At 42.0% G+C, this 27,418-nt stretch overlaps 1 protein-coding gene across 1 annotated transcript; it reads right to left on the bottom strand.

Annotated features, from left to right (window-relative positions):
• Nucleotides 1-4,401: 4,401 nt before the first annotated feature.
• LOC135461768 (neuropeptide receptor 15-like) lies at nt 4,402-26,812 on the bottom strand. The gene is made up of 2 exons (XM_064738993.1): nt 26,520-26,812; nt 4,402-5,128 (listed from the first exon to the last, which is right to left on the bottom strand). Exons 1-2 carry the CDS (start codon nt 26,750-26,752, stop codon nt 4,402-4,404), a joined length of 960 nt encoding a protein of 319 aa, XP_064595063.1. The 5' UTR covers nt 26,753-26,812.
• Nucleotides 26,813-27,418: the final 606 nt, after the last annotated feature.

Below are 27,418 nucleotides of genomic sequence, written 5' to 3'. Positions count from 1 at the left end.
ACACCTGCATTCTCGATAAACACCAGGCCTATATAAGTCCTACTCCACTAAACTTGCCCATTACTTACCTTTCTGTGTTGCACCATTATATTGTTCCATTAATGTAGTTTTTGTAACGACTCTATGAAATGAATTTAGTCATTATCACACAATATTTATTAAAGCCTCCGTGGCTCAGTTAGCGCGCTAGCGCAATGACCCAGAAGCCTCTCATCAATGCGGTTGCTGTAAGTTCAAGTCCAGCTCACACTGGCTTCCTCTCCGGTCGTACGTGAGAAGGTTTGCCAGCAGCCTGCGGATGGTCGTGGGTTGGGAGTAAAACACCAATGAAATAAATCAAATAAATAAAGCAGAGTGCGCTTTATGGGTAGCATGGCGACATGTACACCCTGCTGGTTACGTTGCTAGGCTAGCATGGCGATATGGACACCCTGCTGGTAACACCGGTAGAGTAGTATGGCGACATATACACACTACTGGTTACACTGGTAGAGTAGCATGGCGACATGCACACACTACTGGTTACACTGGTAGAGTAGCATGGCGACATGCACACACTACTGGTTACACTGGTAGAGTAGCATGGCGACATATACACACTACTGGTTACACTGGTAGAGTAGCATGGCGACATGTACACACTGCTTGTTACACTTCGTATAGTAGCATTACGACATGTTCACACACTACTGGTTGTACATTGTGTACATAAGCGTGGATCAGCTGCACACTGCTGGTTTCACTTTGCATAGTACGATGGCGACATGCGCACACTACTGCTTACATTTTGTAGAGTACCATAGCGACATGTTCACACTACTGTTAACAGCTGCACACTACTGGTTGTACATTGTTTACATAAGCGTGAGTCAGCTACACACTGCTGGTTTCACTTTGCGTAGTATGATGGTGACATGCGCACATAACTAATTGCATTTTGCAGAATAGGATGTTCATAATAGTGGTTACACTTTGTAAAGTAGCATTGGAGCAGATACGCAAACTTCTCGGTACAAATTGCACAGCTCAGTTGGTTAGCGCGCTAGCGCAGCGTAATGACCCAGGAGTCTCTCACCAATGCGGTCGCTGTGAGTTCAAGTCCAGCTCATGCTGGCTTCCTCTATGGCCGTAAATGGGAAGGCCTGGCAGCAACCTGCGGATGGTCGTGGGTTTCCCCCGGGCTGTGCCCGGTTTCCACCAACCATAATGCTGGCCGCCGTCGTATAAGTGAAATATTCTTGAGTACGGCGTAAAACACCAATCAAATAAATAAATAAAATAAATAAATAAAACAAATGCACATACAAGCTTATTGATAATGGGGTATGGGAGGGGAGGGGTATTTGTCCATTCCCCGTTTAAACGTCAACACCGGTGGCAAACGTCAACACACTCTCATTAGCACACCACTTTTTCACATATAAATGTTGAAAAACGTTTTGTCCTGATATATCAGTCTTTTACAAAAGTCTTACGACACTAGAGAATTTATATCACCTCTCAAAAACCGATGGCGTTAATTTGAATTATATATAAATAAGTGAAGTGAATGAATAAGAAGTGAAATAAATCTGCAAATTCTCAAAGAAAAACCGACAAATGCGATAGTCGTCAGGTGATTTATATATCCGGACGGAACTATTTATATATCTGGGCTTAACCGTTTATATATCTGGGCTTGACTTACCCATTTATTTACCTGGACTATTTATATGTCTGGACTGAACCATTTACATATCTGGACTTAACCGTTTTATATATCTGGGCTTGACTTACCCATCTATTTACCTGGACTATTTATATGTCTGGACTGAACCATTTACATATCTGGACTTAACCATTTATATATTCTGGCTTGACTTACCCATTTATTTATCTGGACTATTTATATGTCGGGACTGAACCATTTACATATCTGGGCTTAACCATTTATATATCTGAACTTAACCATTTATAACATCTGGACATAACCATTTATACATCTGGACGTAACCATTTATATATCTGGCTTAACCATTTATATATCTGGGGCTTGACCATTTAAATATCTGAACTTAACCATTTATATATCTGGACTTAACTGTATATATATATATCTGAGCTTGAACATTTATATATCTGGACTTAACCATTTACATATCTGGACTTAACCATTATTTATCTGAACTTAACCATTTATGCGTCTGGGCTTAACCATTTATATATCTGTTCTTGACCATTTATATATCTGAACTTTACCATTTATATATCTGAGCTAACCATTTACATATCTCGACTTAACCATTTATATATCTGGGCTTGACCATTTATATATCTGAACTTAACCATTTATATATTTAGACTTAACCATTTATATATCTGGACTTAACCATTTATATATCTGGACTTAAACATTTATATATCTCAGCTTAATCACATATGTATATAATATATATATATATATATATATATATATATATATATATATATATATATATATCGGGTGGTTAGCCATTTATATATCTGAGCGTACCATTTATACATCTGAGCTTAACCATTTATACATCTGAGATTAATCATTTATATATCTGGGCTTATAGATACAGAAATAGTCTATAATAGACCTTATACAAGCTACATTTAAAAAGTACCATGAAGACTGGTAGAAGAAACCAGAACGATGCAGAGGAAAGCAATCTCGGGTTATAACCGTTCCTGACGATCACACATATAAAATGGCACGCGGGTTTAACGACAAAACCGGCAACAAACTATGGTCGTTCACTAGCTACAAGGTTAGCAGATAACTTAAGCTGACGTAACAAGAGTTGGGTTCGAACTCGCGACCGTTTTGGCCATCGGTTTTCAAGGACAATGTGGGGCTTAAGTATTGGTCTATTGAGAAGTTGTCAGACAATTGCTGCCATACAGTTATGGTCTATGAATTAAAATAAAACACCTGTACTCAACAATTTCGTGTTTTATTAAGTGATCAGGATGAAAGACAGCTCATAATCTCCAGATAGCACAAAGGCAGTAAACAGCTGTAAATCACCACAGAAGGAAATACGTTAACAATAAAACATAAGGTCATCTGCACTAGGCCGTTTTGTCTTAAGGTTTCGTGGAATAGAACATTAACTGTAGTTTACGCCATGCATGAACATAGTACACTTGTAGTTGTTATTTGTTTTCTACATGGATTTTGCTTTGCACTGCCTAGCCTCTTGTATGCACAAGGTCATTCACTTTCCTTTCCCCTAAAACTAAATTGGTTTTTACATTTCTCATATTTAATCCTATAATATGTAGAACGAAAAGAGGAAACCATGTGTTTCTATTAACTTCATTGCCAACTCTGCAGCACCAATGGATGGTCCGTTGTACAACAGAGACCCTGTGATACAACGCTTCATTGGGGACAAGGTCACAGCTTTGTACAAAGCAACAGCTGAAAACTGAACAATCGCTTATATCATCGTACATAATACTTTAGAAGGTACAAAGTAATCAGTTAAGCACAAAGTCATTGATGAAAATCGTTTATTAATAAACAAATAATGAAGTTAACTAATTAAAAAGTGGCTCCATCGTTTTGTGCACTGGAAAGGTTAAATTTACTAACGCCAAGTTGGTTAATAATAGACAAGTCCTCAACTTGAGATGAGATTTCGTTTTGTACACCAAGCCTCGCTGTATTTCTCCCTTCAGTGATTCGAGTACCACGAGCACTAAGAGCATCAGACAAGTCTGACATGCGCGTTTTATCCGATCTGATGTGATTATGAGTTGATACAGCTCACCCAATTGTTTCTCCCCGCTCCCCAAAATTCAACAGATTTAGAAACTGACAACCAAAAAGTACTGGTTGAAAGCTCGAGAAAGTCCTGCAACTGTAATAATTCGAAGGACATCTGAGTAATACGTTGATCAAACATGGACAATAGCCTTGGCCAGAGACTGAGAAAGAGGCCAGGGAATTTAGCGGCGTGTCTCTCGTACTGCTTGTTTCTTTCATAACTCCGCGACCACCTGTGAATCATGCGGTTTACTGCGAAGTGTGCACGTAATGAAATGTGAGATTGCCAAGCTTCATAGATCATGGCTCTCATCGTGAGTAGGACCTATAAAATGATCCTATATCCAGAGTCACTTCAGTCTCATAGTACATAATATAATACACATTATCTCAAACATCATAGGCCCTGCAAGGTGAACAACATTTCGGAAAGCAACATTCTCTGTACAATAGTAATGAGACAATAAAAATGTAATATGTAAACATGATCAATCTACCGATAATCTGCTCCAAACTGCGGTTCATGCGGTCATTCTGCCAGTAAATCACAACGTGTTGATAATAGCACTTTGATGGCATGAAGAAGATGAGACGTCTGAAGGCAGGCCGCTGTCCAGACAAAGCTACAGTTCTGACTGGGCCGTGCGGACACTGGTGAGACGGTAGAGTCTGGAGCCGGAGTGGCTGAGGGTGGACTGTCGTCTCCTATCCCGCCGCCGTCGACTGGGGAACCAGCGCCACAGCAGCTTCTTGAACGTGTGACGGAAATTCTGGCTGAAGATTCCGTAAAGGATCGGATTAATGGCCGAGTTAATGTAAGCGATGATCATTACCGTCACCAAGAACGGCCAAGTTCTGTGGAAATGCTGGGGGGAGAAGGTGTTGTAGAAGAGCATGGCGTGTTGTGGAGAATAGCTGATGAAGTAGATGGTCACACTGGCGATAAGCATTTTGACCACGCCCTGTCTCGCTCTGATCGCGTCTGAAGGCCGCTCTCTCTCCTGACCCTCTTCCGTTCTCACCGTCAGTCGCCGGTGTAATTTGTCTGAGCCCAGAAACAAGCGCCTGGTGATGATGACGTAGAGAATAATCTGAACACACATGGGGAGGAGGTAAAACAGCACGAACTCGCTGTACTTGAACACCAGGAAGTTCTTGTCGTGATTCATCGGGAATCTGATCATACAGAATCGAACCGCGTGTCCCGGAGCACTGGCGACAACCCTGTTAAACAGGAGGGTGGGGAGTCCGGCCAGCAGAGCGGTGGGCCAGACGAGGCAAAGGACGAGTCCCAATCGGCGACGGCTACAGAAGATATGAGTCTTTATCGGCTCTATAATTGCGATGTATCTGGAGAACAGAGAGATGGAAAAACAGATTTATAAAAAGAAAACTTCATGCGAATCCATCATGACATATACGAATTTGTGGGCAATAAGAATATGCATTCTCTTTACAATGGAAAACAAAGAGGTGTTTCCCTAAGCCAGTGCCGACTACTTTCATCCTCTGGCAGCTAAAATGTGGAGATCATATACGTTAGTAGATGTCAGTCAGAATCTGTTCACTTGGACCTGGCCACAATCCATTTGAATGTGACTACTTATTATATGACTGAAAAACTGCTAAGTTTCATTCCATTTGAATAAATGAATGAATGAATGAATGAATGTTTGACGTTCAATGCCACATCGCCAGTCCATAAGCCATATTGTGGTGACAAAACCTTTGCGACATGAGCTAAACAAGAATAGGCTGTATTGACACTCGGGCTAATGTGATCATGTTGAAAACCTAGAGACTTCAGTTAAATGTTATAGTCACGACCACTACTGAATCTGCTGAACTTGAGACTAAGTGACTAATCTCAACACACAACATGCACAAATTATCGACGTACGTAAGCCAAAAGTAGCATGCAACAAAATTCGGCCGCTGCCACGCCGAATTGTGTGCCGTTGCAAAATTTAGGTGTATTTTCCGACAGGAGACGTCGGTCACCATTTGTACTGGATGCGATGTCTCAGAGCCTTTAATAGCCTTGGTCAGCAAATACCCGTGCATGTATATCTCGTAATGGCACACCATCTCCACGGCATTTCTGGAATGCTATAAGGTGACCTACACGATTCATCGATGCATTCGCATTTTTAAATAGCCTATTCCCAAATGGCTAACTTAACGGATCAATGAGGGATTAAGCCCCTAGAACGGAGGAGCTTCCTTTTTACATTTAGCCACAGTTTGACCTCATTACAATTTGCCTTCTGGTGGATTAGTCTGGGATTGGCCACCTGTGGTATAGAGGAATCACATTTTTTATGTCTCCAAGCAGTTAAAATGAACCTCAACATTATCATATATAATGTGAAAATACAGCAAGCTTTGATATGAGGCATATCCACCGATCATATTCAAAATGAAATATGAAACAGACCAAATTCTAAATTGGCCAGAGGAAAAGATAGCAAAATGAGCAAGTTGCCAAGATAAAACTGTCAATGGCGGCCATTCCTATTGATCATGTCATCCATGTTCTAAAACAAAATCCCGCAAGTGTACAATTGTAACAGTTGTTAAAACATCTCTTTGTTTAGTTACTTTTGACGGCAGTTTTTCCAAATATGTCAGATATTTTTTATTTGCATCTGAAAACAAACAGCTCTCAGAAGCTATGTTTAAAATGTGCTTTGCGCTCAAGATGCGGGTCAAAAACAAAAAAGCAATATTTTATTGCAATTCTCGAATTATAAGGAATATTAAATTCATAGCACTGCGTTTTATCTTTAAATTTGCATGATGTTTATTACCATGCACTACAGCAATTGACATTAAATAAATCAACAATTATATTTGGTGACCTGTCGCATTACTCTTACAGCTCATTATATTTTTTCGTTAAGATTTCGATCGTGGGTCAATGCAGTCGTGGAGGAAAAACTGGGCTGTGTGCTGTGATTTGGTGGAGCGCAGTGATCGGATTGAGGGGCAGCAGGCAGAGGGGCAAGGCAATTAAACTCCGCTCCGAACACAGTAATGAGGAACGAAGGTAGCGGACTTCTAAAGACGGGCACAAGAATTATAAACAGCCGCGCGCGCTGAATGCTGATATTGATAATGACAACAAATAAAGCTTTCAAACAACATGGAATTTGTTCACGAACCAGCGCGATCTGTAAAAGTTATTATCGTGGTGGGATGTAATTAGCCCGACTTCATCAAGCATTGCTCTCTTCGATTAATGCTCCGACTTGCCTAGTTGCCACGCGGATATCCAGCCTGCTACTGCTGCAGGCGCGTGTTACGACTGAGACTGCCTGTACATTTCCTCCTGTCTTGGAATCTCCGGCCCGATCCTCTACTATCCGCACACTGTCCCCGGCAGCACTACACGGTTCCTGGAGAAAGAACCATCTGTGTCCGGCCTTCTGCCCACACCGAGATCAGATCGGGCCATTCTGACACACCGTAAACATTTCAACTGTCGTTCAATAGGCCGATGCCGGCAACCTTTGACAGCCTAGCCTATAAACACTGCTTAATATCAACGTTTTTAAAAACAGTTCAGTTTCTTCTCTTAAAGAGACACGATGTTATACGTTCGGATATTGCGTTCTTTTACAATTAAAACCTACTGATTCTTGGCGAATACGCTGAGAACACAAGTTGAACAATTTACTATAGTTCACCAAGAAGTGGGCTGCTTGTAGAAGAGACAAGTTGTGCCAGAATTTTGCTGGTCACAACACGTAGACCTACGCAAAAAAGCTACAGAAATTTGTCATTCAGCTTATGCCCCACAACAACATTTTATGGATTGTGTCCCACACAGATAGCTGATGCCGCACACAAATTCTTCATACCATCTCTGTCACAGATTCCTTGTACAGATTGTGTCCCACACAGATAGCCGATGCTACACTCAAATTCTTCATACTGTCTGTGTCTCAAACAGACTCCTCATACAGTTTGTGTCCCACACACTCTTCATACAGCATGTGTACCAAACAGACTCTTTATACAGTGTGTGTCCCAAACAGACTCTTCATACAGTTTGTGTCCCACACAGACTCCTTATTCAGTTTTTGTCCCACACAGTCTTCATACAGCCTGTGCACCGCACAGACTCTTCTACACTGTGTCCCACACAGACTGTTCATTCCGTTTGTGTTCCATACACTCTCCATACAGCTTGTGCACCACACGGCATCTTCATACACTTTGTGCACCACACAGACTCTTCATTCAGATTGTGTCCCACACACTCTTCATACAGCTTGTGCACCACACAGTTTCTTCATACAGTTTGTGTAGCACACACTCTTTATACAGCTTGTGCAACACACAGTTTCTTCATACAGCTTGTGTCTCACAAAGACTGCTCATGCATTTTGTGTCCCAGACACTTCATACAGTTCGTAACACCATACAGTTTCTTCATACAGCTTGTGTCCCACAAAGCCTGCTCGTGCAGTTTGTGTCCCAGACACTCTTCATACAGATCGTAACACCATACAGTTTCTTCATACAGCTTGTGTCCCACATAGACTCCTCATTCAGTTTGTGTCCCATACACTCTTCATATAGCTTGTGAACCACACAGTTTCTTTATACAGCTTGTGTCCCACAAAGACTCCTCATACATTTTGTATCCAACACACTCTTCATACAGCTGGCGTCCCACAAACACTCATCGTTCAGTTTGTGTCCCACACACTGTTCATATACCTAGTGCACTACACAGACTGTTCTAACAGTTTGTATCTCACATACGGCTTGTACACCACACATATTCATTCTACTACTGATGCCACACAAACATTCTCCATACAGCTTGTGTCCCAAACTGACTCTTCATACACACTGTGCCACAAAACTCTCTTCATACAGCTTGTGTCCCAAAATGACTCTTCATACACACTGTGCCACAAAAAAACACTCTTCATACAGCTTGTGTCCCAAAATGACTCTTCATACACACTGTGCCACAAAAACACTCTTCATACAGCTTGTGTCCCAAAATGACTCTTCATACACACTGTGTCACAAAAACGCTCTTCATACAGCTTGTGTCCCAAAATGACTCTTCATACACACTGTGCCACTAAAACACTCTTCTTACATCTTGTGTCCCAAAATGACTCTCATACACACTGTGTCACCAAAACACTCTTCATACAGCTTGTGTCCCAAAATGACTCTTCATACACACTGTGTCACAAAAACACTCTTCATGCAGCTTGTGTCCCAAAATGGCTCTTCATACACACTGTGTCACCAAAACACTCTTCATGCAGCTTGTGTCCCAAAATGACTCTTCATACACACTGTGTCACCAAAACACTCTTCATGCAGCTTGTGTCCCAAAATGGCTCTTCATACACACTGTGTCACAAAAACACTCTTCATACAGCTTGTGTCCCAAAATGACTCTTCATACACACTGTGTCACAAAAACACTCTTCATGCAGCTTGTGTCCCAAAATGGCTCTTCATACACACTGTGTCACAAAAACACTCTTCATGCAGCTTGTGTCCCAAAATGGCTCGTCATACACACTGTATCACCAAAACACTCTTCATGCAGCTTGTGTCCCAAAATGACTCTCCATACACACTGTGTCACCAAAACACTCTTCATGCAGCTTGTGTCCCAAAATGACTCTCCATACACACTGTGTCACCAAAACACTCTTCATGCAGCTTGTGTCCCAAAATGACTCTCCATACACACTGTGTCACCAAAACACTCTTCATGCAGCTTGTGTCCTAAAATGACTCTCCATACACACTGTGTCACCAAAACACTCTTCATGCAGCTTGTGTCCCAAAATGACTCTCCATACACACTGTGTCACAAAAACACTCTTCATGCAGCTTGTGTCCCAAAATGACTCTCCATACACACTGTGTCACAAAAACACTCTTCATGCAGCTTGTGTCCCAAAATGACTCTCCATACACACTGTGTCACCAAAACACTCTTCATGCAGCTTGTGTCCCAAAATGACTCTCCATACACACTGTGTCACCAAAACACTCTTCATGCAGCTTGTGTCCCAAAATGACTCTCCATACACACTGTGTCACCAAAACACTCTTCACGCAGCTTGTGTCCCAAAATGACTCTTCATACACACTGTGTCACCAAAACACTCTTCATGCAGCTTGTGTCCCAAAATGACTCTTCATACACACTGTGTCACAAAAACACTCTTCATGCAGCTTGTGTCCCAAAATGACTCTCCATACACACTGTGTCACAAAAACACTCTTCATGCAGCTTGTGTCCCAAAATGACTCTCCATACACACTGTGTCACCAAAACACTCTTCATGCAGCTTGTGTCCCAAAATGGCTCTCCATACACACTGTGTCACCAAAACACTCTTCATGCAGCTTGAGGCCCACACAGATTCTTTACTCGGCTTGTGTTCAGTACGTAGCATTTTTCAGTCTTGGTTCGTATGGAAGATTTTTCTGTTGTCAATACATAGGCTTTTGTTCTTCGCTCATTAAATTTAAATGTGCATGTTAGTTTCGTTCATGGATGACTTTCCATCCGTTCCCTTAATTGCAGAGATGCTTCAGATGTTTTGAATTGTTGATATTCGTTTATCCCTCACTGTTCTTTATAGGTCTGTAAATGTTGTGTTCCACCAGTGGAATAATTGGTGAAAAGATTTTTTGTTTTCACAGTTTGTCACTGGCAGAAAACCGGCCTCTTTGTTTCCACAGATTGTCACTGGCAGACAATCGGCATATTCATTTTCACAGTTTGTCACTGGCAGAAAACCGGCCTATTCATTTTCACAGTTTGTCACTGGCAGAAAACCAGCCTATTTGTTTTCACAGTGTGTCACTGGCAGAGAACCGGATTTTTTGTTTTCACAGTTTGTCACTGGCAGAAAACCGTCCCATTTGTTTTCACAGTTTGTCAATGGCAGAGAACCGGCCTATTTGTTTTCGCAGTGTCATTGGGAGAAAACCGGCCTGTTTCTTTTTACAACGAACTCCATACAAGGCCTATGAATGGTGGAATTGAAGCTTGAGTTTAGTTGATGAAAGGCGCTTTGGAATCACCGGTAGTCATCACGGCCAGCCAGAAATGCCGCCTGAACTACTTCTGGACGGAATAAACGAAGCTATCATCACTTATGATGACAACATCAATACGGACAAAACATTGGTAGATCGGCGGTCCAAGATCAATACCTAACGCATGTATTGGGAAAAGAGTACTTAGACATAATTTCTTTTTCTTTCTCCTCTTTTCACACAAAGACAGTGTTGGGGTAACACACGGCAATACACACACACTTTATTTAATGGATGCTGTAATAGGGTGCGATATTGCATCAACACATAGGGCCTACACGAAACTAGCTTTGATAAAGTCTCGAAGTGAAAATCGTGTATTTAAAAATAACATTTGTCAAAATCTACAGGAGTCATGAGGGAGTTTTATGGAGAAAAATGTGGTAGCTCCAGTAATGATGCCACTTTAGTTGTGTCATGTCTTGATAATGACACTTCAGAGATTATACCCGAGGTAAACCGAAATTTTGACCTAAATGGCATCATTATTCAGCGTAACGTCAACATTCGTAAAAGGAATCAGTGTGTATCCAGTTTATTTCCTTGGTGTTTATTTAAAAACCAAGTGAAACTGAACCTTTTTTGTACATCATTCTATGACAGCGAAATTTGTTCAAATAAACAAAAAGTAGATCGAAAAAAGTAGACTTTTGATGGTTCTCTTCACATCTTTCGTTAAGTATAGGCTAAGTAAAATAGTCATTCATCTATCAAAAATTGCATGTGAATTACCAGGATCCAAGGATTAATTTTGAATGCGCAGAGGTGGAGGAATCCACACTATCCCTGGACATCATATCTTATCGTGTCTGATGATGAACAATTGCAACCGCTTTGTGGCTTAGGCGGAGGGGCCGAAGTAGGCAGATCGATTTCAGTGAGAGTGTGCATAGCTGGACAATGGTCAGAAATGTAGGAGCTCGATGAAGATTTAATCACAATCGTAACAGCTGTTGATAAAGTACGTCGGGGAAAAACTATATACTTATTTGCTTCCTCATCATAACCGTTGTTCACAATATACCAACATTAGAATCTCGCTTCCTACGCCATCAAAACGTGCGCACTAATCTTGTTACCTTACAAGGTACATTTTCCGATTTAGAATTTAAATCCAGATTTGGCGATATAAATTAAGATTTAACTGTATAAAACGACACTTACCAGATCATCTCAGATTTAGCATGTAAGGTTGTATTTAGTACACAATGTAACCACAAAGTTGTATTTAGTACACAATGTAACCACAAACTTGAGCACAGTAAATATGCATATTTATAAATGGGTGAAAAATACCATTAAATTAGCAAGCTGCACATCATATGATGAATAAAAAAAAATGATCTGTCGCTCTGTATGATTTTAATATTCCCAAACAAAATCTGGCATTTTTTTCACTGTAACATGGTGAATAATTTTGTGAGGGCACCTGATAAATGCCCTAGTTCTCCCAAATCATCAGCCCCTCCTGACACCTAACTCCTAACCAGTGATGTATATCAGGTGAAACTGTTTCTTGCATGTTTTTAAAACAAAGTATAAATGTTCATGTATCTGTAGATTTATTTCATATCCTTGTAAATTTCAGTCCATTTTTAAGGTAATGTTTACTGAAATTGTAACGAAAGGTGGTCTAGCCAACTGTCCTGCCAGTCAAAACAGTGAATGTTCCATATAGTTATGACACAGTTTTTTGATGTTTGCCACTGTGCCAACATTAGGCTTAAACCAATTAACAGAAAATTCAAGACTTCATGAGTGTGCCAATTTCCAGACATTTCGGTCTTGTATAGTATTTGAAGGCACGGAGTGACAATCCGTCAGTACAGTGCTGTAAACTGAAGTTTTTTCGTGGGAGAACTGCATGCATCTGCATCAGGAAATACTGATATATACAGTGTTACGTTATATATTTACGACACAAATTTGTGGACTGTGTTCGTCGGTCATCTTTTGTTTGATTTATTTATCTGAATGGTGTTTTACCCCGTACTCAAGAATATTTCATTTATATGACAGCGGTCCGTCATTTTTTCATTCAGTTCCTTTACATAGGTCTTTGTCTTTTGAGAATATGCTTGAAGTATGTCTATAAGGTCTAGGTGAACTTTGTAAGTTTCATTAGAAGAAATGATGAATCAAATGGGAGTGAGACTGAAATTTCCAGTTTTCAATTTTCCAGCTTCAGCTCCAGGCAAATCTGTTTTGTTGTGCCAGTAGAATTAGATGATATATTCTAGTTGTGTATATCTAGGTCAGACTATAGGGTGTGTAGGCAAAGTGACGTGGTATGATGGTATATATATATATACATTTACGTAAATATATTTGTAACTAAAGTATTGTTTTATTGCTATATGCATTGGTGTAATGTTTTTGTATGCGCCGGTAATAGGCTGTTTTTTGTTTATCGATATTTCAATAAAATGTTTAGACTGATCTGTCAGCTTACCCCGAGCTCCTATTTTAGCGCTGTCTTTATTTAGTATTACAGGGTGGTAACAATCAGCGCACCGTTAATGCCAACCTCGTATTCCTGTAATCTTTGATATGTAACCAAAAGACTGTTATAAAAATATCGATATTTGTTTTGTACCGTGAACGTTCACACGAGCCGACATTTCATTGGTACATTGACATACACCTGTGGACCATCCTGTCGCTTTTAGAGTACTTCGCCCTTTCGCTTATACCACAACCGCAACCATTTATGCCGAATCGAACGCCTTAATTTCAATCTGATATTTACGAAATACGTTTTGTATTTAAATGCAACTTTCCTCATAAACTTGTCCCCATGCGCCGAAATTCTTGCGATTTACGTGTGTACGTGACAAACCTAAAGCACTTCCGGAGTGGCTAATATGAAATCGGTTTACCCAGTAGGCCCTATCCTCACACGCATGAATTTACAGCCTATCTTTAGATAGTTTACAGACAGACATCAAACATATTTTAAGCCGGCTTTCCATGCTGAGTGGTTGAAATTACCCGTACTCCCATGTGGTCGTGTGTTCTAATGGACACAGTACTAGACAGCACTTGGGATTCTTTGGACACAGGTAAAGAGTCAGAGACCTAAGAGACTTGAAAACAGTTTCTGTCGCTACTTTTTCCATGTTTTAAGGTAATATAAGGGTTTCAAAACTTTAAATTTTCAAAGAAGAGTAGCCATCAGGTCTGACGCCGAGGGACATGTTTGAAGCCTGGAGCTAAACATGCATTCGGATGGAAGCCATTCTTGACCATTGAGTTCATTCTATACCAATCCATCATGGCATCAGTGATAGGCAAGACTCTGTCCCAGTTTTTATTACCTTTCAAGATATCATGTACTCAGCATAGATAAGTCATACTAGGTTGAACAGAAATTAAGATAGCTGTCGCCTACCATTCTGAATCAAGAAACCCAACTAGTATTGTGCCAATGCCAAGGCAATCCATAAATTACCAGTCTAACACTCCTTGTACTTTACACGTGTATCGCGTTTTCGATTTTAAATTAAATCATCTTTTTGCAGTTCATTGAAGTACAGCGATATCATTTGCCTCGTAACAGAAACAGCTGCCGACGAACTACCACATCAATTCTTTGATTCATTTATCAATACAGTGATTCAATATTGGTTCAATTATCAATACCAGAATCAGTGCCTACTCTCTGCTACCAGAATTAGTGCTTACTCTCTGCTATCAGAATCAGTGCCTACTCTCTGCTACCAGAATAAGTGTCTACTCTCTTCTAGCAGAATCAGTGCCTGCTCTCTGCTACCAGAAATAGTGCCTGCTCTCTGCTACCAGAATTAGTGTCTGCTCTCTGCTACCAGAATCAGTGCCTGCTCTCTGCTACCAGAATAAGTGCCTGCTCTCTGCTACCAGAACCAGTGCCTGCTCTCTGCTACCAGAATAAGTGTCTGCTCTCTGCTACCAGAATCAGTGCCTACTCTCTTCTAGCAGAATCAGTGCCTACTCGCTGCTACCAGAATCAGTGCCTGCTCTCTGCTACCAGAAATAGTGCCTGCTCTCTGCTACCAGAATTAGTGCCTGCTCTCTGCTACCAGAATCAGTGCCTGCTCTCTGCTACCAGAAATAGTGCCTGCTCTCTGCTACCAGAATAAGTGTCTGCTCTCTACTACCAGAATCAGTGCCTACTCTCGGGTTATCATTGTGCCCACATAAATGACCACGCCAACACAGATGCACATTTAACATGTAAAGACGTCAGAATAAACGTTGTGGGAGTTGTAGCCCTAAGCAGGGATCTTCAAGCCGGCCGTGGGTTCCGGGGCATACAATCCTCAAACATGTCAGCCAAGAATTGTGGAAGGGTATACATGAGTGTGGTGTCTGCCGCTCCACCGAGGGGGGCTCACAAGGGACAGGTGCGTTAAGAATACAATTATTTCCTCATCACTTTGCACAATGCACCATCTGCACGCAGGAAAATCACGATGATTCCAGGCGGTAAAAGGGTTTAATCCCGATTGCCAGAGTCAAAAACAAAAACAATCAATCAGTTTGTCTCCTGGGTACAAAGAATTTAAGGCTAAAATTTCGTGGGAGAGCCAGTGGAAAAAGTCAGCGGTATTACAGACTTCTGATTGGATAACCATATCACTTCATCAGCTTGACCTAAAATATTCTTGAGTACGGCGTAAAACACCAATCAAATAAATAAATAAATAAATACATATCAGCTTGACCAAACTGACTTTGTTGGGATGACAATATCGCTTTTTTGGGAAGACCATACTGCTTTCTTGGCAAGAATATGTAGCTTTCTTGACAAGACCACATAGCTTTGTTGGGAAGACAATTTCGCTTTCTTGGGAAGACCATATCGCTTTCTTGGGAAGACCATATCGCTTTCTTGGGAAAACCACACCGCCCTCTTGGGAAGGCCATATCGCTTTCTTGGCAAGGCCAAATTGCTTTCTTGGGCAGACGATATCGCCTTCTTGGGAAGACGAAATCGTTTTGTTGGGGAGACTATATCACTTTCTTTGGGAAGTCTATATCACTTTCCTTGGGAAGTCTATATCACTTTGTTTGGGAAGACTATATCGTTTTGTAGGGAAGACTATATCCCTTGTTTGGGAAGACCATATCACTTTCGTGGGAAGATCAGCCCTCTTGGGAAGGCCATATCGCTTTGTTGGGAAGACTATATCACTTTCTTTGGGAAGTTTATATCACTTTCTTTGGGAAGACAATATCACTTTCTTTGGGAAGACAATATCGTTTTGTTGGGAACACTACATCACTTTGTTTGGGAAGATCATTATCGCTTTGTTGGAAAGAATATATCGTTTTCTTGGGGAGACCATTATTGCTTTGTTGAACTGACGATGTCGCTTTGCTGGCGAGACCATCTCGCTTTGACTATATTGCCATGTAAATTTATTGGAAAGAGCATGCCACTTAGTTGGGAAGACCATATGGCTTTGTTGGGATAATTATGTCGTTTTGTTAGGATTTGTACATGTCTTTGTTGGGACTTCTATGTAGCTAGTATTTGAAATGTTTCCTGTTTTCCTATTCTGGAATCATAATTCAGCGGTTGAATTCAAGAATAAATAATCCCAAATGCTGGGACACGAGAGAATGATAATCAAGATGATATCAAATGCATACGGCACTTACACTGAATGATGAGGAAATTCTGATTCTCAGGTAGCGAAATAGACGTGATTTACAGAGACGAAGGGTAGCGTCCTCCCTGAGATAAACGTGATTGACACAGATGAAGGGTAGCGTCCTCCCTGAGATAGACGTGATTGACACAGATGAAGGGTAGCGTCCTCCGTGAGATAGACTTGATTTACACAGATGAAGGGTAGCGTCCTCCCTGAGATAGACGTGTTTGACACAGATGAAGGGTAGCGTCCTCCGTGAGATAGACGTGATTTACAGAGACGAAGGGGAGCGTCCTCCCTGAGATAAACGTGATTGACACAGATGAAGGGTAGCGTCCTCCCTGAGATAGACGTGATTGACACAGACGAAGGGTAGCGTCCTCCATGAGATAGACTTGATTTACACAGATGAAGGGTAGCGTCCTCCCTGAGATAGACGTGTTTGACACAGATGAAGGGTAGCGTCCTCCGTGAGATAGACGTGATTTACACAGATGAAGGGTAGCGTCCTCCCTGAGATAGACGTGATTTACACAGATGAAGTGTAGCGTCTTCCCTGAGACAGACATGATTGACACAGATGAAGGGTAGCGTCCTCCCTGAGATAGACGTGATTGACACAGATGAAGGGTAAATGTGGCTTTTATAATTACTATCCCGACTTCACTGCATCTTGCATGTAAGGCTTCCACGAACCAATGAGAAATGTTTAAGAAATCATATGTCAAAATTCGGCATATTAAACGTCATCATTTCGCAACAATTCCATAAGCCCTATGTGTGCGATAAAAAACCATCTTTTTTCTTTGAACCCGTCGGGAAAACACGCACCGATTAAAATAAGACCTATACATTCCGCACGTTGTGACCGGTTTGCAATTCTCTTGTGAACTCATGTTTTTATCAGAAAGTGAAATGTTTGTTAGCTTTCTGTCTTTGTCATCATTTTCTCTTCAATCACGCGAGAAAGAGGCGGTCGTGCCATTATAGCTGTTTTGTCGTGCTCAAGACGACCACTACCATCCCTTCACTCCTCATCCATCCCTAAACGTCGGACCCACCAAGATAGGGTATTGATTCCTCTAAACACAACATTCCGCCAGGTTTATCACTTAACTTTCTCCTTTCTTATAAATAATGAATCTTTATTGCCAAGAGTCACGTTTGTTCCGCTGGAGATTGGGGGTATCATATGACTCTAAAACTCTCTTAGATTCTGAAATGCTCGACGCCTACCGTCGACTGCTGCCTCCAATCAGGTAGACACTCTGGCCGCGTGGTCTATCTGCGGACGCTTTTAATGAGGTATATAACTCTGACCACGTGGTCTATCCGCGGAGCGTTTCTAACGAGGTATATGACTCTGACCACATGGTCTATCTGCGGACGCTTCTAAAGCGGTATTTAACTCTGACCACATGGTCTATTCGAGGACGCTTTTAATGGGGTATGCAGCTCTGACCACGTGGTCTATCTGCGGACGCTGCTAATGGGGTACATATCTCTGACCACGTGGTCTATCTGCGGACGCTTCTGATGGGGTACATAACTTACCACGTAGTCTATCCGTTTCTAATGAGGTAGATGACTCTGACATCGCGCTGTTCACTTACTTCGGGCACTCAGAACCCCTAAATTAAGACTAACCCTGTCCGAGCATACGTGAATTATTCTTGTTGAGACCGCAGTTATACCCCAGCCAGCCAATCAATCAATCAATCAATCAATCAATCAATCAATCAATCAATCAATCAATCAATCAATCAATCAATCAATCAATCAATCAATCAATCAATCAGTCAGTCAGTCAGTCAGATGGTGTTGTGTGACCCTTACCACTAAAGACTAACGTTCAAACTATGGTGCAGCTTCAGGTTTGCTCAGCGGAAAAATCGATGAATAAGACAAATGTTTTTATCTCTGCTGTCATAGATGTTACATTTCACTGAACTCTGTCAGAAATATGTTTTAAATCAATGACTTCAATATTGAAGTGGTTCAAAGGAACAGGATATTATGTGGAATTGGAGGTCTGTCATAAATGTATGATTTATGACACAGATTATGGTGTGAAGACATTGGCGTTTGTAACATATATGGGGTTTGGTGCGTGTGACGTACAACCAGAGGACATTTGGCATGTGATAATGTACAACCAGAGGACATTTAGCATATGGTAATGTACAACACCCCGGCCATGTGGTATGTGATATTATTAGACCACATACGATTATTCTCCATTTTCATTCGTCGAGAGACGGTCACATGATATTCTGCAAAACATGATGTGCAGCAATTACACGCCCAAGAAATGCATCGTTACGCTCAAAAAGCAATATCTAACGTTCACAAGGCAATATCCAATGACCACGTGCTAATATTCAACGGTCACGTGAGTTTCTGCCACTGCAGTTATCTCCCTTAGTGGGCTCTCCGACATCTGCATGTTCGTAAAGTAAACAAAAGGTTTAGCGTTATAGCTCCGTTATTCTGTAAATAGTAATAGCTAGAGACCACGTGATCTCCTTAGTAACAAACTGCGTAGGTGAAGAAAACGGTCTTCCCAACGTTATTGTATAAATATAATGCGTATTCTTGAATCGCTGTCTGTGATCTTGTATCCGTTGGATTTGTATAATTTTCAGGTTTTCAGACAGTCTGGGTATGTCTGCATAGCTTTCGTGACGTTATTTTGTACACCTAGGCCTTACGGGTCAGTCACCTTTTCCCCAGTGCTTTAACACCTGGCGGCCATTTTGTTTTAAATGTGGGTGGCCACGTGGCCCCACAACTCCGACCCGTCTTACAGAATCGACGTACAATTCGGCGATTTGAACACATCCCGATTAGGTGCATTGTTTTTTCGGTATAATAAACATACGTTGCATGCTGTGGGATGGGATGTGAAGAATTTTCAGCGCTCTTCTCTCGAGCTGACAACACAGAGGACGAGTGTCATGCTGAAGTTCTGTAATTCACGGAATTAGCTGTTGTTCGTAAAATCACAAGAGTGTTGTCCTTATTCATGAACTGTCTGCTCTGCACAAAGTAGGCCTAAGTGCCGGTATGGATGCCGGTTAATTCCACAATCTTGCCATGGTATTACCAAAGGGTGAAACGAAGCGGCAGCCCGGCAGTACGAAGGGAGTACTGAGAAGAGGACATGGCACTCACACAGGCTTTATACCAGTCATGATCGTGGACATGGCACTCACACAGGCTTTATACCGGTCATGATCGTGGACATGGCACTTACACAGGCTTTATACCAGTCATGATCGTGGACATGGCACTCACACAGGCTTTATACCGGTCATGATCGTGGACATGGCACTCACACAGGCTTTATACCGGTCATGATCGTGGACATGGCATTCACACAGGCTTTATACCGGTCATGATCGTGGACATGGCACTTACACAGGCTTTATACCGGTCATGATCGTGGACATGGCACTCACACAGGCTTTATACCGGTCATGATCGTGGACATGGCACTCACACAGGCTTTATACCGGTCATGATGGTGGACATGGCACTCACACAGGCTTTATACCGGTCATGATCGTGGACATGGCACTCACACAGGCTTTTATACCGGTCACGATCGTGGACATGGTACTCACACAGGCTTTATATCGGTCATGATCGTGGACATGGCACTCACACAGGCTTTATATCGGTCATGATCGTGGACATGGCACTCACACAGGCTTTATACCGGTCATGATCGTGGACATGGCACTCACACAGGCTTTATACCGGTCATGATCGTGGACATGGCACTCACACAGGCTTTATACCGGTCATGATCGTGGACATGGCATTCACACAGGCTTGATACCGGTCATGATCGCGTACATGGCACTCACACAGGCTTTATACCGGTCATGATCGTGGACATGGCACTTACATACAGTTTATACCGGTCATGATCTAACTGAGTAAAGCCAGTTTGAATGCAATGGTTCCCACCAATTATGACCATAAGCGCAACATTCCGACAGGACAGATTAAAGTCAAGTTGAATGGAGTCGTTTTTTATCTATCAAGATGACGAGAATGACGTTTGCATAGAATTGATTAAACGCCAACTGGAATGAGGTTGTTTATCAGGTGGATTTTGTGGCCTTGTGCGCGCGACTTGTTCGCTCATTCATATCTGGCGTTTGTTTAACATGTCAAAATAGGCACTTTCAACCTGTGGTTGACGCCCGTTATACACTTGTCTTTTTCGACGCCTAGATCTCAAGTTAAATGACCGCGACAGGTTCTGAAAAACCACGTTCCATAAATCATGGAAAATTCAACAATTATGTTAAACTATATAACGCAGGAGAATAGGATGGTATATATTATAGAAGAAGTTTCCGATGGATAAGGCCAGCAGAGCCGACGGTAATAGCCAGGGTAAAGATGTACACTAGCGCCACTGTGTGTGTTCTGTTATGAGGGGGTTTTGAGTAACAATTCTAGAGCAGAGGGTAAGACCTGTGGAGAAATGGACATTGGTACTTGTGAAGTGGCGTGGGATTATTCTGACAGTCCTGATGAACAGGGGCCTCCTTGGATCCAAGAATAAAGGAAAAGCGTCAGATACGGGCGTATATCTGTTATGCATATACGTAAATGATGTCTGCGACAGACTGACCATTAACGACCGCACACAAAGAGCCAATGTGTATTCGGAAAGCGAAAATGATATATAGGGTTATGATGTACTGGTTTTATCAAGACAGCCGCCGTTCGAAGGACGCTCGCCAATCCCATTAGTACGTATACACAACCCTATCAAATATACCACCTTAACATAATGAACACATTCATAGCCAATGTTAGAAACTATAAGGGATCAAACCAGGAGATCTCCCCAACCTGACACATGTCGGTCAGTCTACGTCCCCAGCTGAGTATACTCTCTATCTAGCCAGCATGCAGTTTGGAACAAAGGAACATGTCAAGCGCCATTTCAAATGGACATGACTATATAACAGGATTGTTCAGTCAACTACGGCACGTAATAAATCGATGTCGCCATTCTGAGTTAGCGGCAAATTGGAGTGGTGCAAGAAGTGGTCTCTACAACGAATGGGGCTACATGCGGCCAGCCACGTGCAATTATGTACTTAAGCATTCTGCCAGGTAGCCGTTAACTTCTCGTTTGCACAGAATTTGTCTCAAGAATGAATAGACTGACCCGGCATTTAAGCACAGTGCGCAATGGGTTTTGAGACCAAAATGCTTTTGAATAAGTTTTTGTGCAGGTAAATGGAAGATGCGTTAAGTAGATCTGTGAGAAACTATATACAAGTACAATCAATCCTGTATTAGGCTGCGTAACAGGGTTCGTACATTCAAGCTTCGGCTTCACATCAGCAAAAGGAATGAGCTATTCTTAAAAATACCTGTTCTTTTACCCATTTCTCATGAAAAAAACGTCACATTATGTCCAAAAAAATAACATTTACCATTTATGGACAATATTTGAAATCATATTTCATTTATTTATTTATTTAGTTAATTGGTGTTTAATGCCGTACTATAATATCTCACTTTTACGAAGGCGGCCAGGTGGGAGGAAACCGGACAGACCCTTGGGGAAACCGACAACCATCCACAGGCTGCTGGCAGGCCTATCTGAACTTGAAGTTTAAGCTAACATGATATGAAATGTTTATAAGGAATACAGGTCCATTATGTAAAGCTGCACTTCTTACCGTTGCGTAACATCTGCGTATTTGTTGAACAATAGATTTGGATGTGACTTTTCTGTAGACCATCTGTAGACATAACTTTAGGAGTGGCATGACCGCTCGCTCAGGAGAGGTATGACTGCTTGTCACGAGAGGTATGACTGCTTGTCAGGAGGGGTATGACTGCTTGTCAGGAGTGGTATGACTGTTTTTCAGGAGTAGTCTGTTTGTCAGGCGTGGCAATCGCCCCCAGACTCTCCGTCTCCTGACTCTGATTTATTGCCGATTATAAGCTCATCTAACGACATACCTGACGGGTCCAGCTACACCTTCTCTCTTCAGGCGACGTTTCACGGAATATGTCGGCTGCGTGAAAGGCGCGTGAAGGTTATTTTAGACAGAGCTCAGTTTAATGCTGGCCATACGAACTGAAGACTGATGGTGGTCAGAGGAAAATGGCTACTCGATCGGCTGACTGTTATCAGCAGTACGTACTGAAACCTGCCTAGTGACTAAGGCTTGTAATTATCAGCTGTTGTAACGTAGGGCATATTTATAGCGTTAGTGCCAGGATGATGACTATGTACTGTCGATCGGAGCGGGATAATGTCCACAAATGACCACGTTCCTGACACGGTTCCATACAAGACGGTCGTCGTCAGCCCGGGATGGTGCTGTCGCCACATGTAACACACAGGGATCATGTGCTCCAATAATTTTATGACGGAATAGCCGCTTGTTCTTATTCAGGCTACTGGCCCCTGTATTCATTTTTACATTTTAAAAAAGTCAAAACTCAAGTTGTGTAAAACCAGCGGAGATAAATTGTTCTCTCGCGCTCGATGCCAGAGGTTAACATCCTGGAGAATCTGTCCGCTTTATTGCTCCTTGACGTGATCTTAGGTTAACTGTAGCTATGAGGCATAACTGTGTAGAGGTGTGGAAGGCGGTGTGTCACCCCGCGGGCGTAGTACTGGTAGGCCTGCGTACGTCCTGATAACCGTCTTGGTGTAGCAAAGGAGAGCGAGGAGTAGAGCGGAGGGGAGGGGAGGGGAGGTGTCACCTACTGGTACAGAAAAGGTGAAAATGGCTCGAACGTGCCTAGAGGTTATAGTGACAAGCTAGGCAAAAAATATTCAACGTCATAGCTTTTCCATATGGGTGGCCAGCTTAGTTTATAGCTTTGCAGCCCAAGATTTCACAGCACAGTTACATAAGTACCAAGGCTTCCACAATTAAACTTGTTCCACGCCCTAAATAACCCAGGGTCAATTTTGTGTGCGGAGATTTTGCTCCGAGTATGACACCCCACGGACGGCTTATATTTAGGATGAAACACTTGCATACACTGTTTCATGAAAATGAGCCCACATGTTTACATGAATTGATTTTTTGTTGATTTAATGTGGTTTCACGTCATGCTCAAGAATATTTTACTTATGGGACAGTCGTCAGTTGATTGGACAAGGGAAACCAAAGTGTTCGGCCTTCGGCAAGTTGACAGCGAACTTTTCCACGTGCAGCACACAGTCTTGTATGCCATACTGACGGAAAACAAGCGGTTTCCATGGAACATAAGACAGCTCATTGTCGCCTCTAGGGTGTGCAGGTTACTCTTCCAATTGCCCATCCATCGGCGGTATTGAACTCCCGTTGTGCTTAGAAGTATCGCACCTCAATCACTAAGCTACATCCCACATAAGAAAGTGTTTACGTGGCCTGGTGGAAAAAGCCCACATGTTAAGAGTTAAATGATAAATGACAAACATCGCACATTTCATTTCAAATTGTATCATTTCTGTTAAACTTAATTTGATTCGATGTATTTATTTGATTGCCGTTTTAAGCCTTACTCAATAATATTTCACTTATACGACGGAATCCAGCGTTATGGTGCAAGATAATGAATTGAAACTCACAACCATTTGCAGGTTGCTGTCAGACCTTTCCACGTACGACCGGAAAGGAAGCCAGCAAGAGGTGGACTTGAATTCATCGCGAACGCATTTGTGAGAGGCTCCTGGGTCATTGCGCCGCGCTGGGGCACTAACCCATTCTAACACGGAGGCCCCAGTTACACTTTATAACAGGGTTCATAAACAGTGTATTTAGTAATTAAAGAAATGTATTTATTACAGTAAACATGTGAAATGTTTACATAGTGGTGTGGTGGTTACTTTCAATGAGCACGAATTGTCAAGTAACATGACTTTGTGTAATTAAGTGTAACAAGCCGATAAACATGCAAAACTGTGATCCATATAAACTGTCATATGTTTATTATAAGTAACACACGCCATTATTACTAAGTATAGTGTTCACAAGGCCACGTTTATTAAATGTGGTATAAATGTGTTTATAAGCTAAACACTTTTTCAAGTAGAAATCAACAATTTTTGTTGTAGCCTTTCGGGTTATATTATTATCTTATAATAAATAAAATCGATTTGAATCTTGGATAAGAGAAAAAGATCCTCCACACCGATATAACGGCATTGTTCCGATGATGGGAGCTATATATTCTGAGCGCATAAGTTTTAATGACCGTTATCCAGCCTTTGGTTGCAAACTAATGCAAATTATGAGAAAGTCGCTTTGTCGAGGACGTCGAGCATCCATATACACGTGGGAATGTCTGCTTGTGATTCTTGGCGTCGAAACAGACATTCGTATGCAAATCGTGAACCATGTTGGAAATTCCCGATCAATCATCACTAGACAAATTTCCGAAAAACAAGGTTCATCACAAGAAATTAGGTGGAAGTAAAGATAAGCAGTCAAATACAAAAGACTCCATCACGGATAGTAAAAACAAAGCAGCGACGACAGTGTGATAGTTTGAAAAAGAAAGTGTGATAGTTGTCAATGTCCTCCAATCTAGGTTTTATTCTATTTGTTCACCCAAATACTTAAACCGTAGCAACGAGCACGCCCCATAAAACCATGGCTTAAGCAAAATTAGGTTAACAATTTCAAATGCCATGTTATGGTGACCATCTCGTTTGCTGTGTATTGTTTTGTGGAAGGCTATAGTATACCCTTGTTATTCTTAGTACATTTTCTTAGAAAACCGTATCCTGCTGATAACTCTCCAATTACGTCTGGACCTTCGACGAAGAGGACATAACATATCAAAAGTTAGTTCGCCTATATCACCTAGACAAAGGAGGTAGAATCTGGAAAAGTAACAGTTGGGGTCAGTGGCGATGCTTACTGACAAGTCGATTAGTCCGGAAGACCTACCAGTAACGTCAGTAGTATAACAATGACGAGAGGTGTATTTACAGCTTCTGACCTGACGGTCTCTCTGGCCTGACACGTCACGCTGTTACGGTAGGTAGGGGAGAGACCCCGGTTTAAGCCGTCGGGCAAACTGTGAATGTCTTCGATCCCGTAGCCACGGAAATAACCTGTAGCATCCTCAAGTAAGATTAATATAGGACAGTTCCGATACAACGACCCCGGCTCGACCATAAATGGCAACATTTGGAATCTTTCATCACGTCCCTTTGAAAAGAAAACTTTTGAAGGCCCAGGGTACGACATTTATAAGCGTGGTAAGACGAGCAATTCCTCAAATGTGCTGGGTGGAGTCTGGGCTCTCATCAAGACAAATTGGCTTTTGTGGCGACCAGATAAAAATAGTGGGGCAAAGAAGGCTTTATGATCAGATGAGCAAGTGCCCGGAGCATTAGAGCCAGTAGCTACTGACTCCATCAGGTTATAACCTTCTGACCAACTTTTACACGACTTGTTTCGAATAAAAAAATAGTGCAATCGAAGGGCGTCATGCAAATTTAATGCTGGTGGTACAGCCTTTGATGTAGAAAGTTAAAATGAGAGATAATTTGAACAGATCTGTTTTGTAAGAAGGATACTGTATAAGGCGGAACACAATCACAGGCCCACTCAACATTCACCCCCGAACGAGTTTCACTTCTGCGCGCCTTTGAGAGCTAACACAAAACACTTCCTTGGCGTCAAACAAACTTCGTCTGATCTACACATTATCTACATGTTCAACTATTCTGAGCAACCATAAAAGACTGAGATATCCAGATCTAATCACACCAGAGTCCTGTTAATCAAAATTAACTAAGTTAATTTTAATTGTGACTACCATGGTGACTTTTGTTTAAGACATATATTGCGATGGTAGTTACAGACAATTTGCCTTGCAATAACGTTTGAAGAAAAGTTTGGACAATAATACTAATGGTATATTTTAAACTTCTTTTACTGCAGTGTTTTACACGAGCTTTCACCTATTGTACTGGAGAGAACAGATAGAAGCGAGAGAGACACGTGACTTACCTCTCGATGCTGACTGCCACCAGGATGAGGACGGAAGCATAAAGAGAGATGACCAGCACGTAACGGTTGAGTTTGCACAACAACGACGGCAACAACCATCCCCTGTTTAACATGAACTGTACAATCTCGGGGATTCCCAACAACATGATGAGCAGGTCGGCAAAGGCGAGGTTGGTAATGAGCAGATTGGTGACTGATGTTCTCATCTTTCGCTCACTCAAGACGGCCACCATGACAAGACTGTTGCCCAAGATGCCCACGGCACCGATCAGGACGAACAGCGTCCCCAGTCCGATAAGCTGCCCGAGACTGGCTGGGTCGCCTGTCACATTTCCCCCGAGCCAGTCCTCTCCAGTCACATTCTGCACCGTCAAGTTTGGCATGTTTGTTTCCCTTCTTTAAAGCCACTGTTCATGTACAAATCAAATACCAGGTATAAGGTCTTTTGCACTGATTGGTGGATACTGCGGGATGTATGTGTTCCGTCTGGTTTTTGGAGTTGATCAATGGAGAAAAGTGTCCGATAAAGTGTTGGTCGGCTTTGCTGGGGATCCTGCGAATTGCTTGACCGGTGTAAGCTGCTAGTTGCTGATAACCCGGTAGTCCAACCGTGCCCTCCTCGCGTCTAACCTCTGATCTTATGAGGTGTTCGGAGTCTCCAGCTTTCTCCGCCACTTCCCTAGAGGCGGCGTGCCGTTACACGTACAAAAACACAGGCCTGCCTCCAGTTACCTACATTTGTTTCAAAGATAAACTACTGTAAATAAAAACTTATTCTTCGTAGCCATCCCATTTAAACGAAGAGCCAGAGAAATCAATAGCGATATGCCACACTGCTGTGGTGAGTGATCCCGCCAACTGTATCGGCCTGCCCCCTTCGACCTTATGGCCGCCCGGAG

The sequence above is a fragment of the Liolophura sinensis genome, chromosome 1 (assembly GCF_032854445.1).
Source record: "Liolophura sinensis isolate JHLJ2023 chromosome 1, CUHK_Ljap_v2, whole genome shotgun sequence".
In the NCBI taxonomy this organism is placed as follows: domain Eukaryota; kingdom Metazoa; phylum Mollusca; class Polyplacophora; order Chitonida; family Chitonidae; genus Liolophura; species Liolophura sinensis.
Note: the sequence above shows the minus strand (reverse complement) of the source record. Positions and strands in the feature narration are given on the sequence as shown.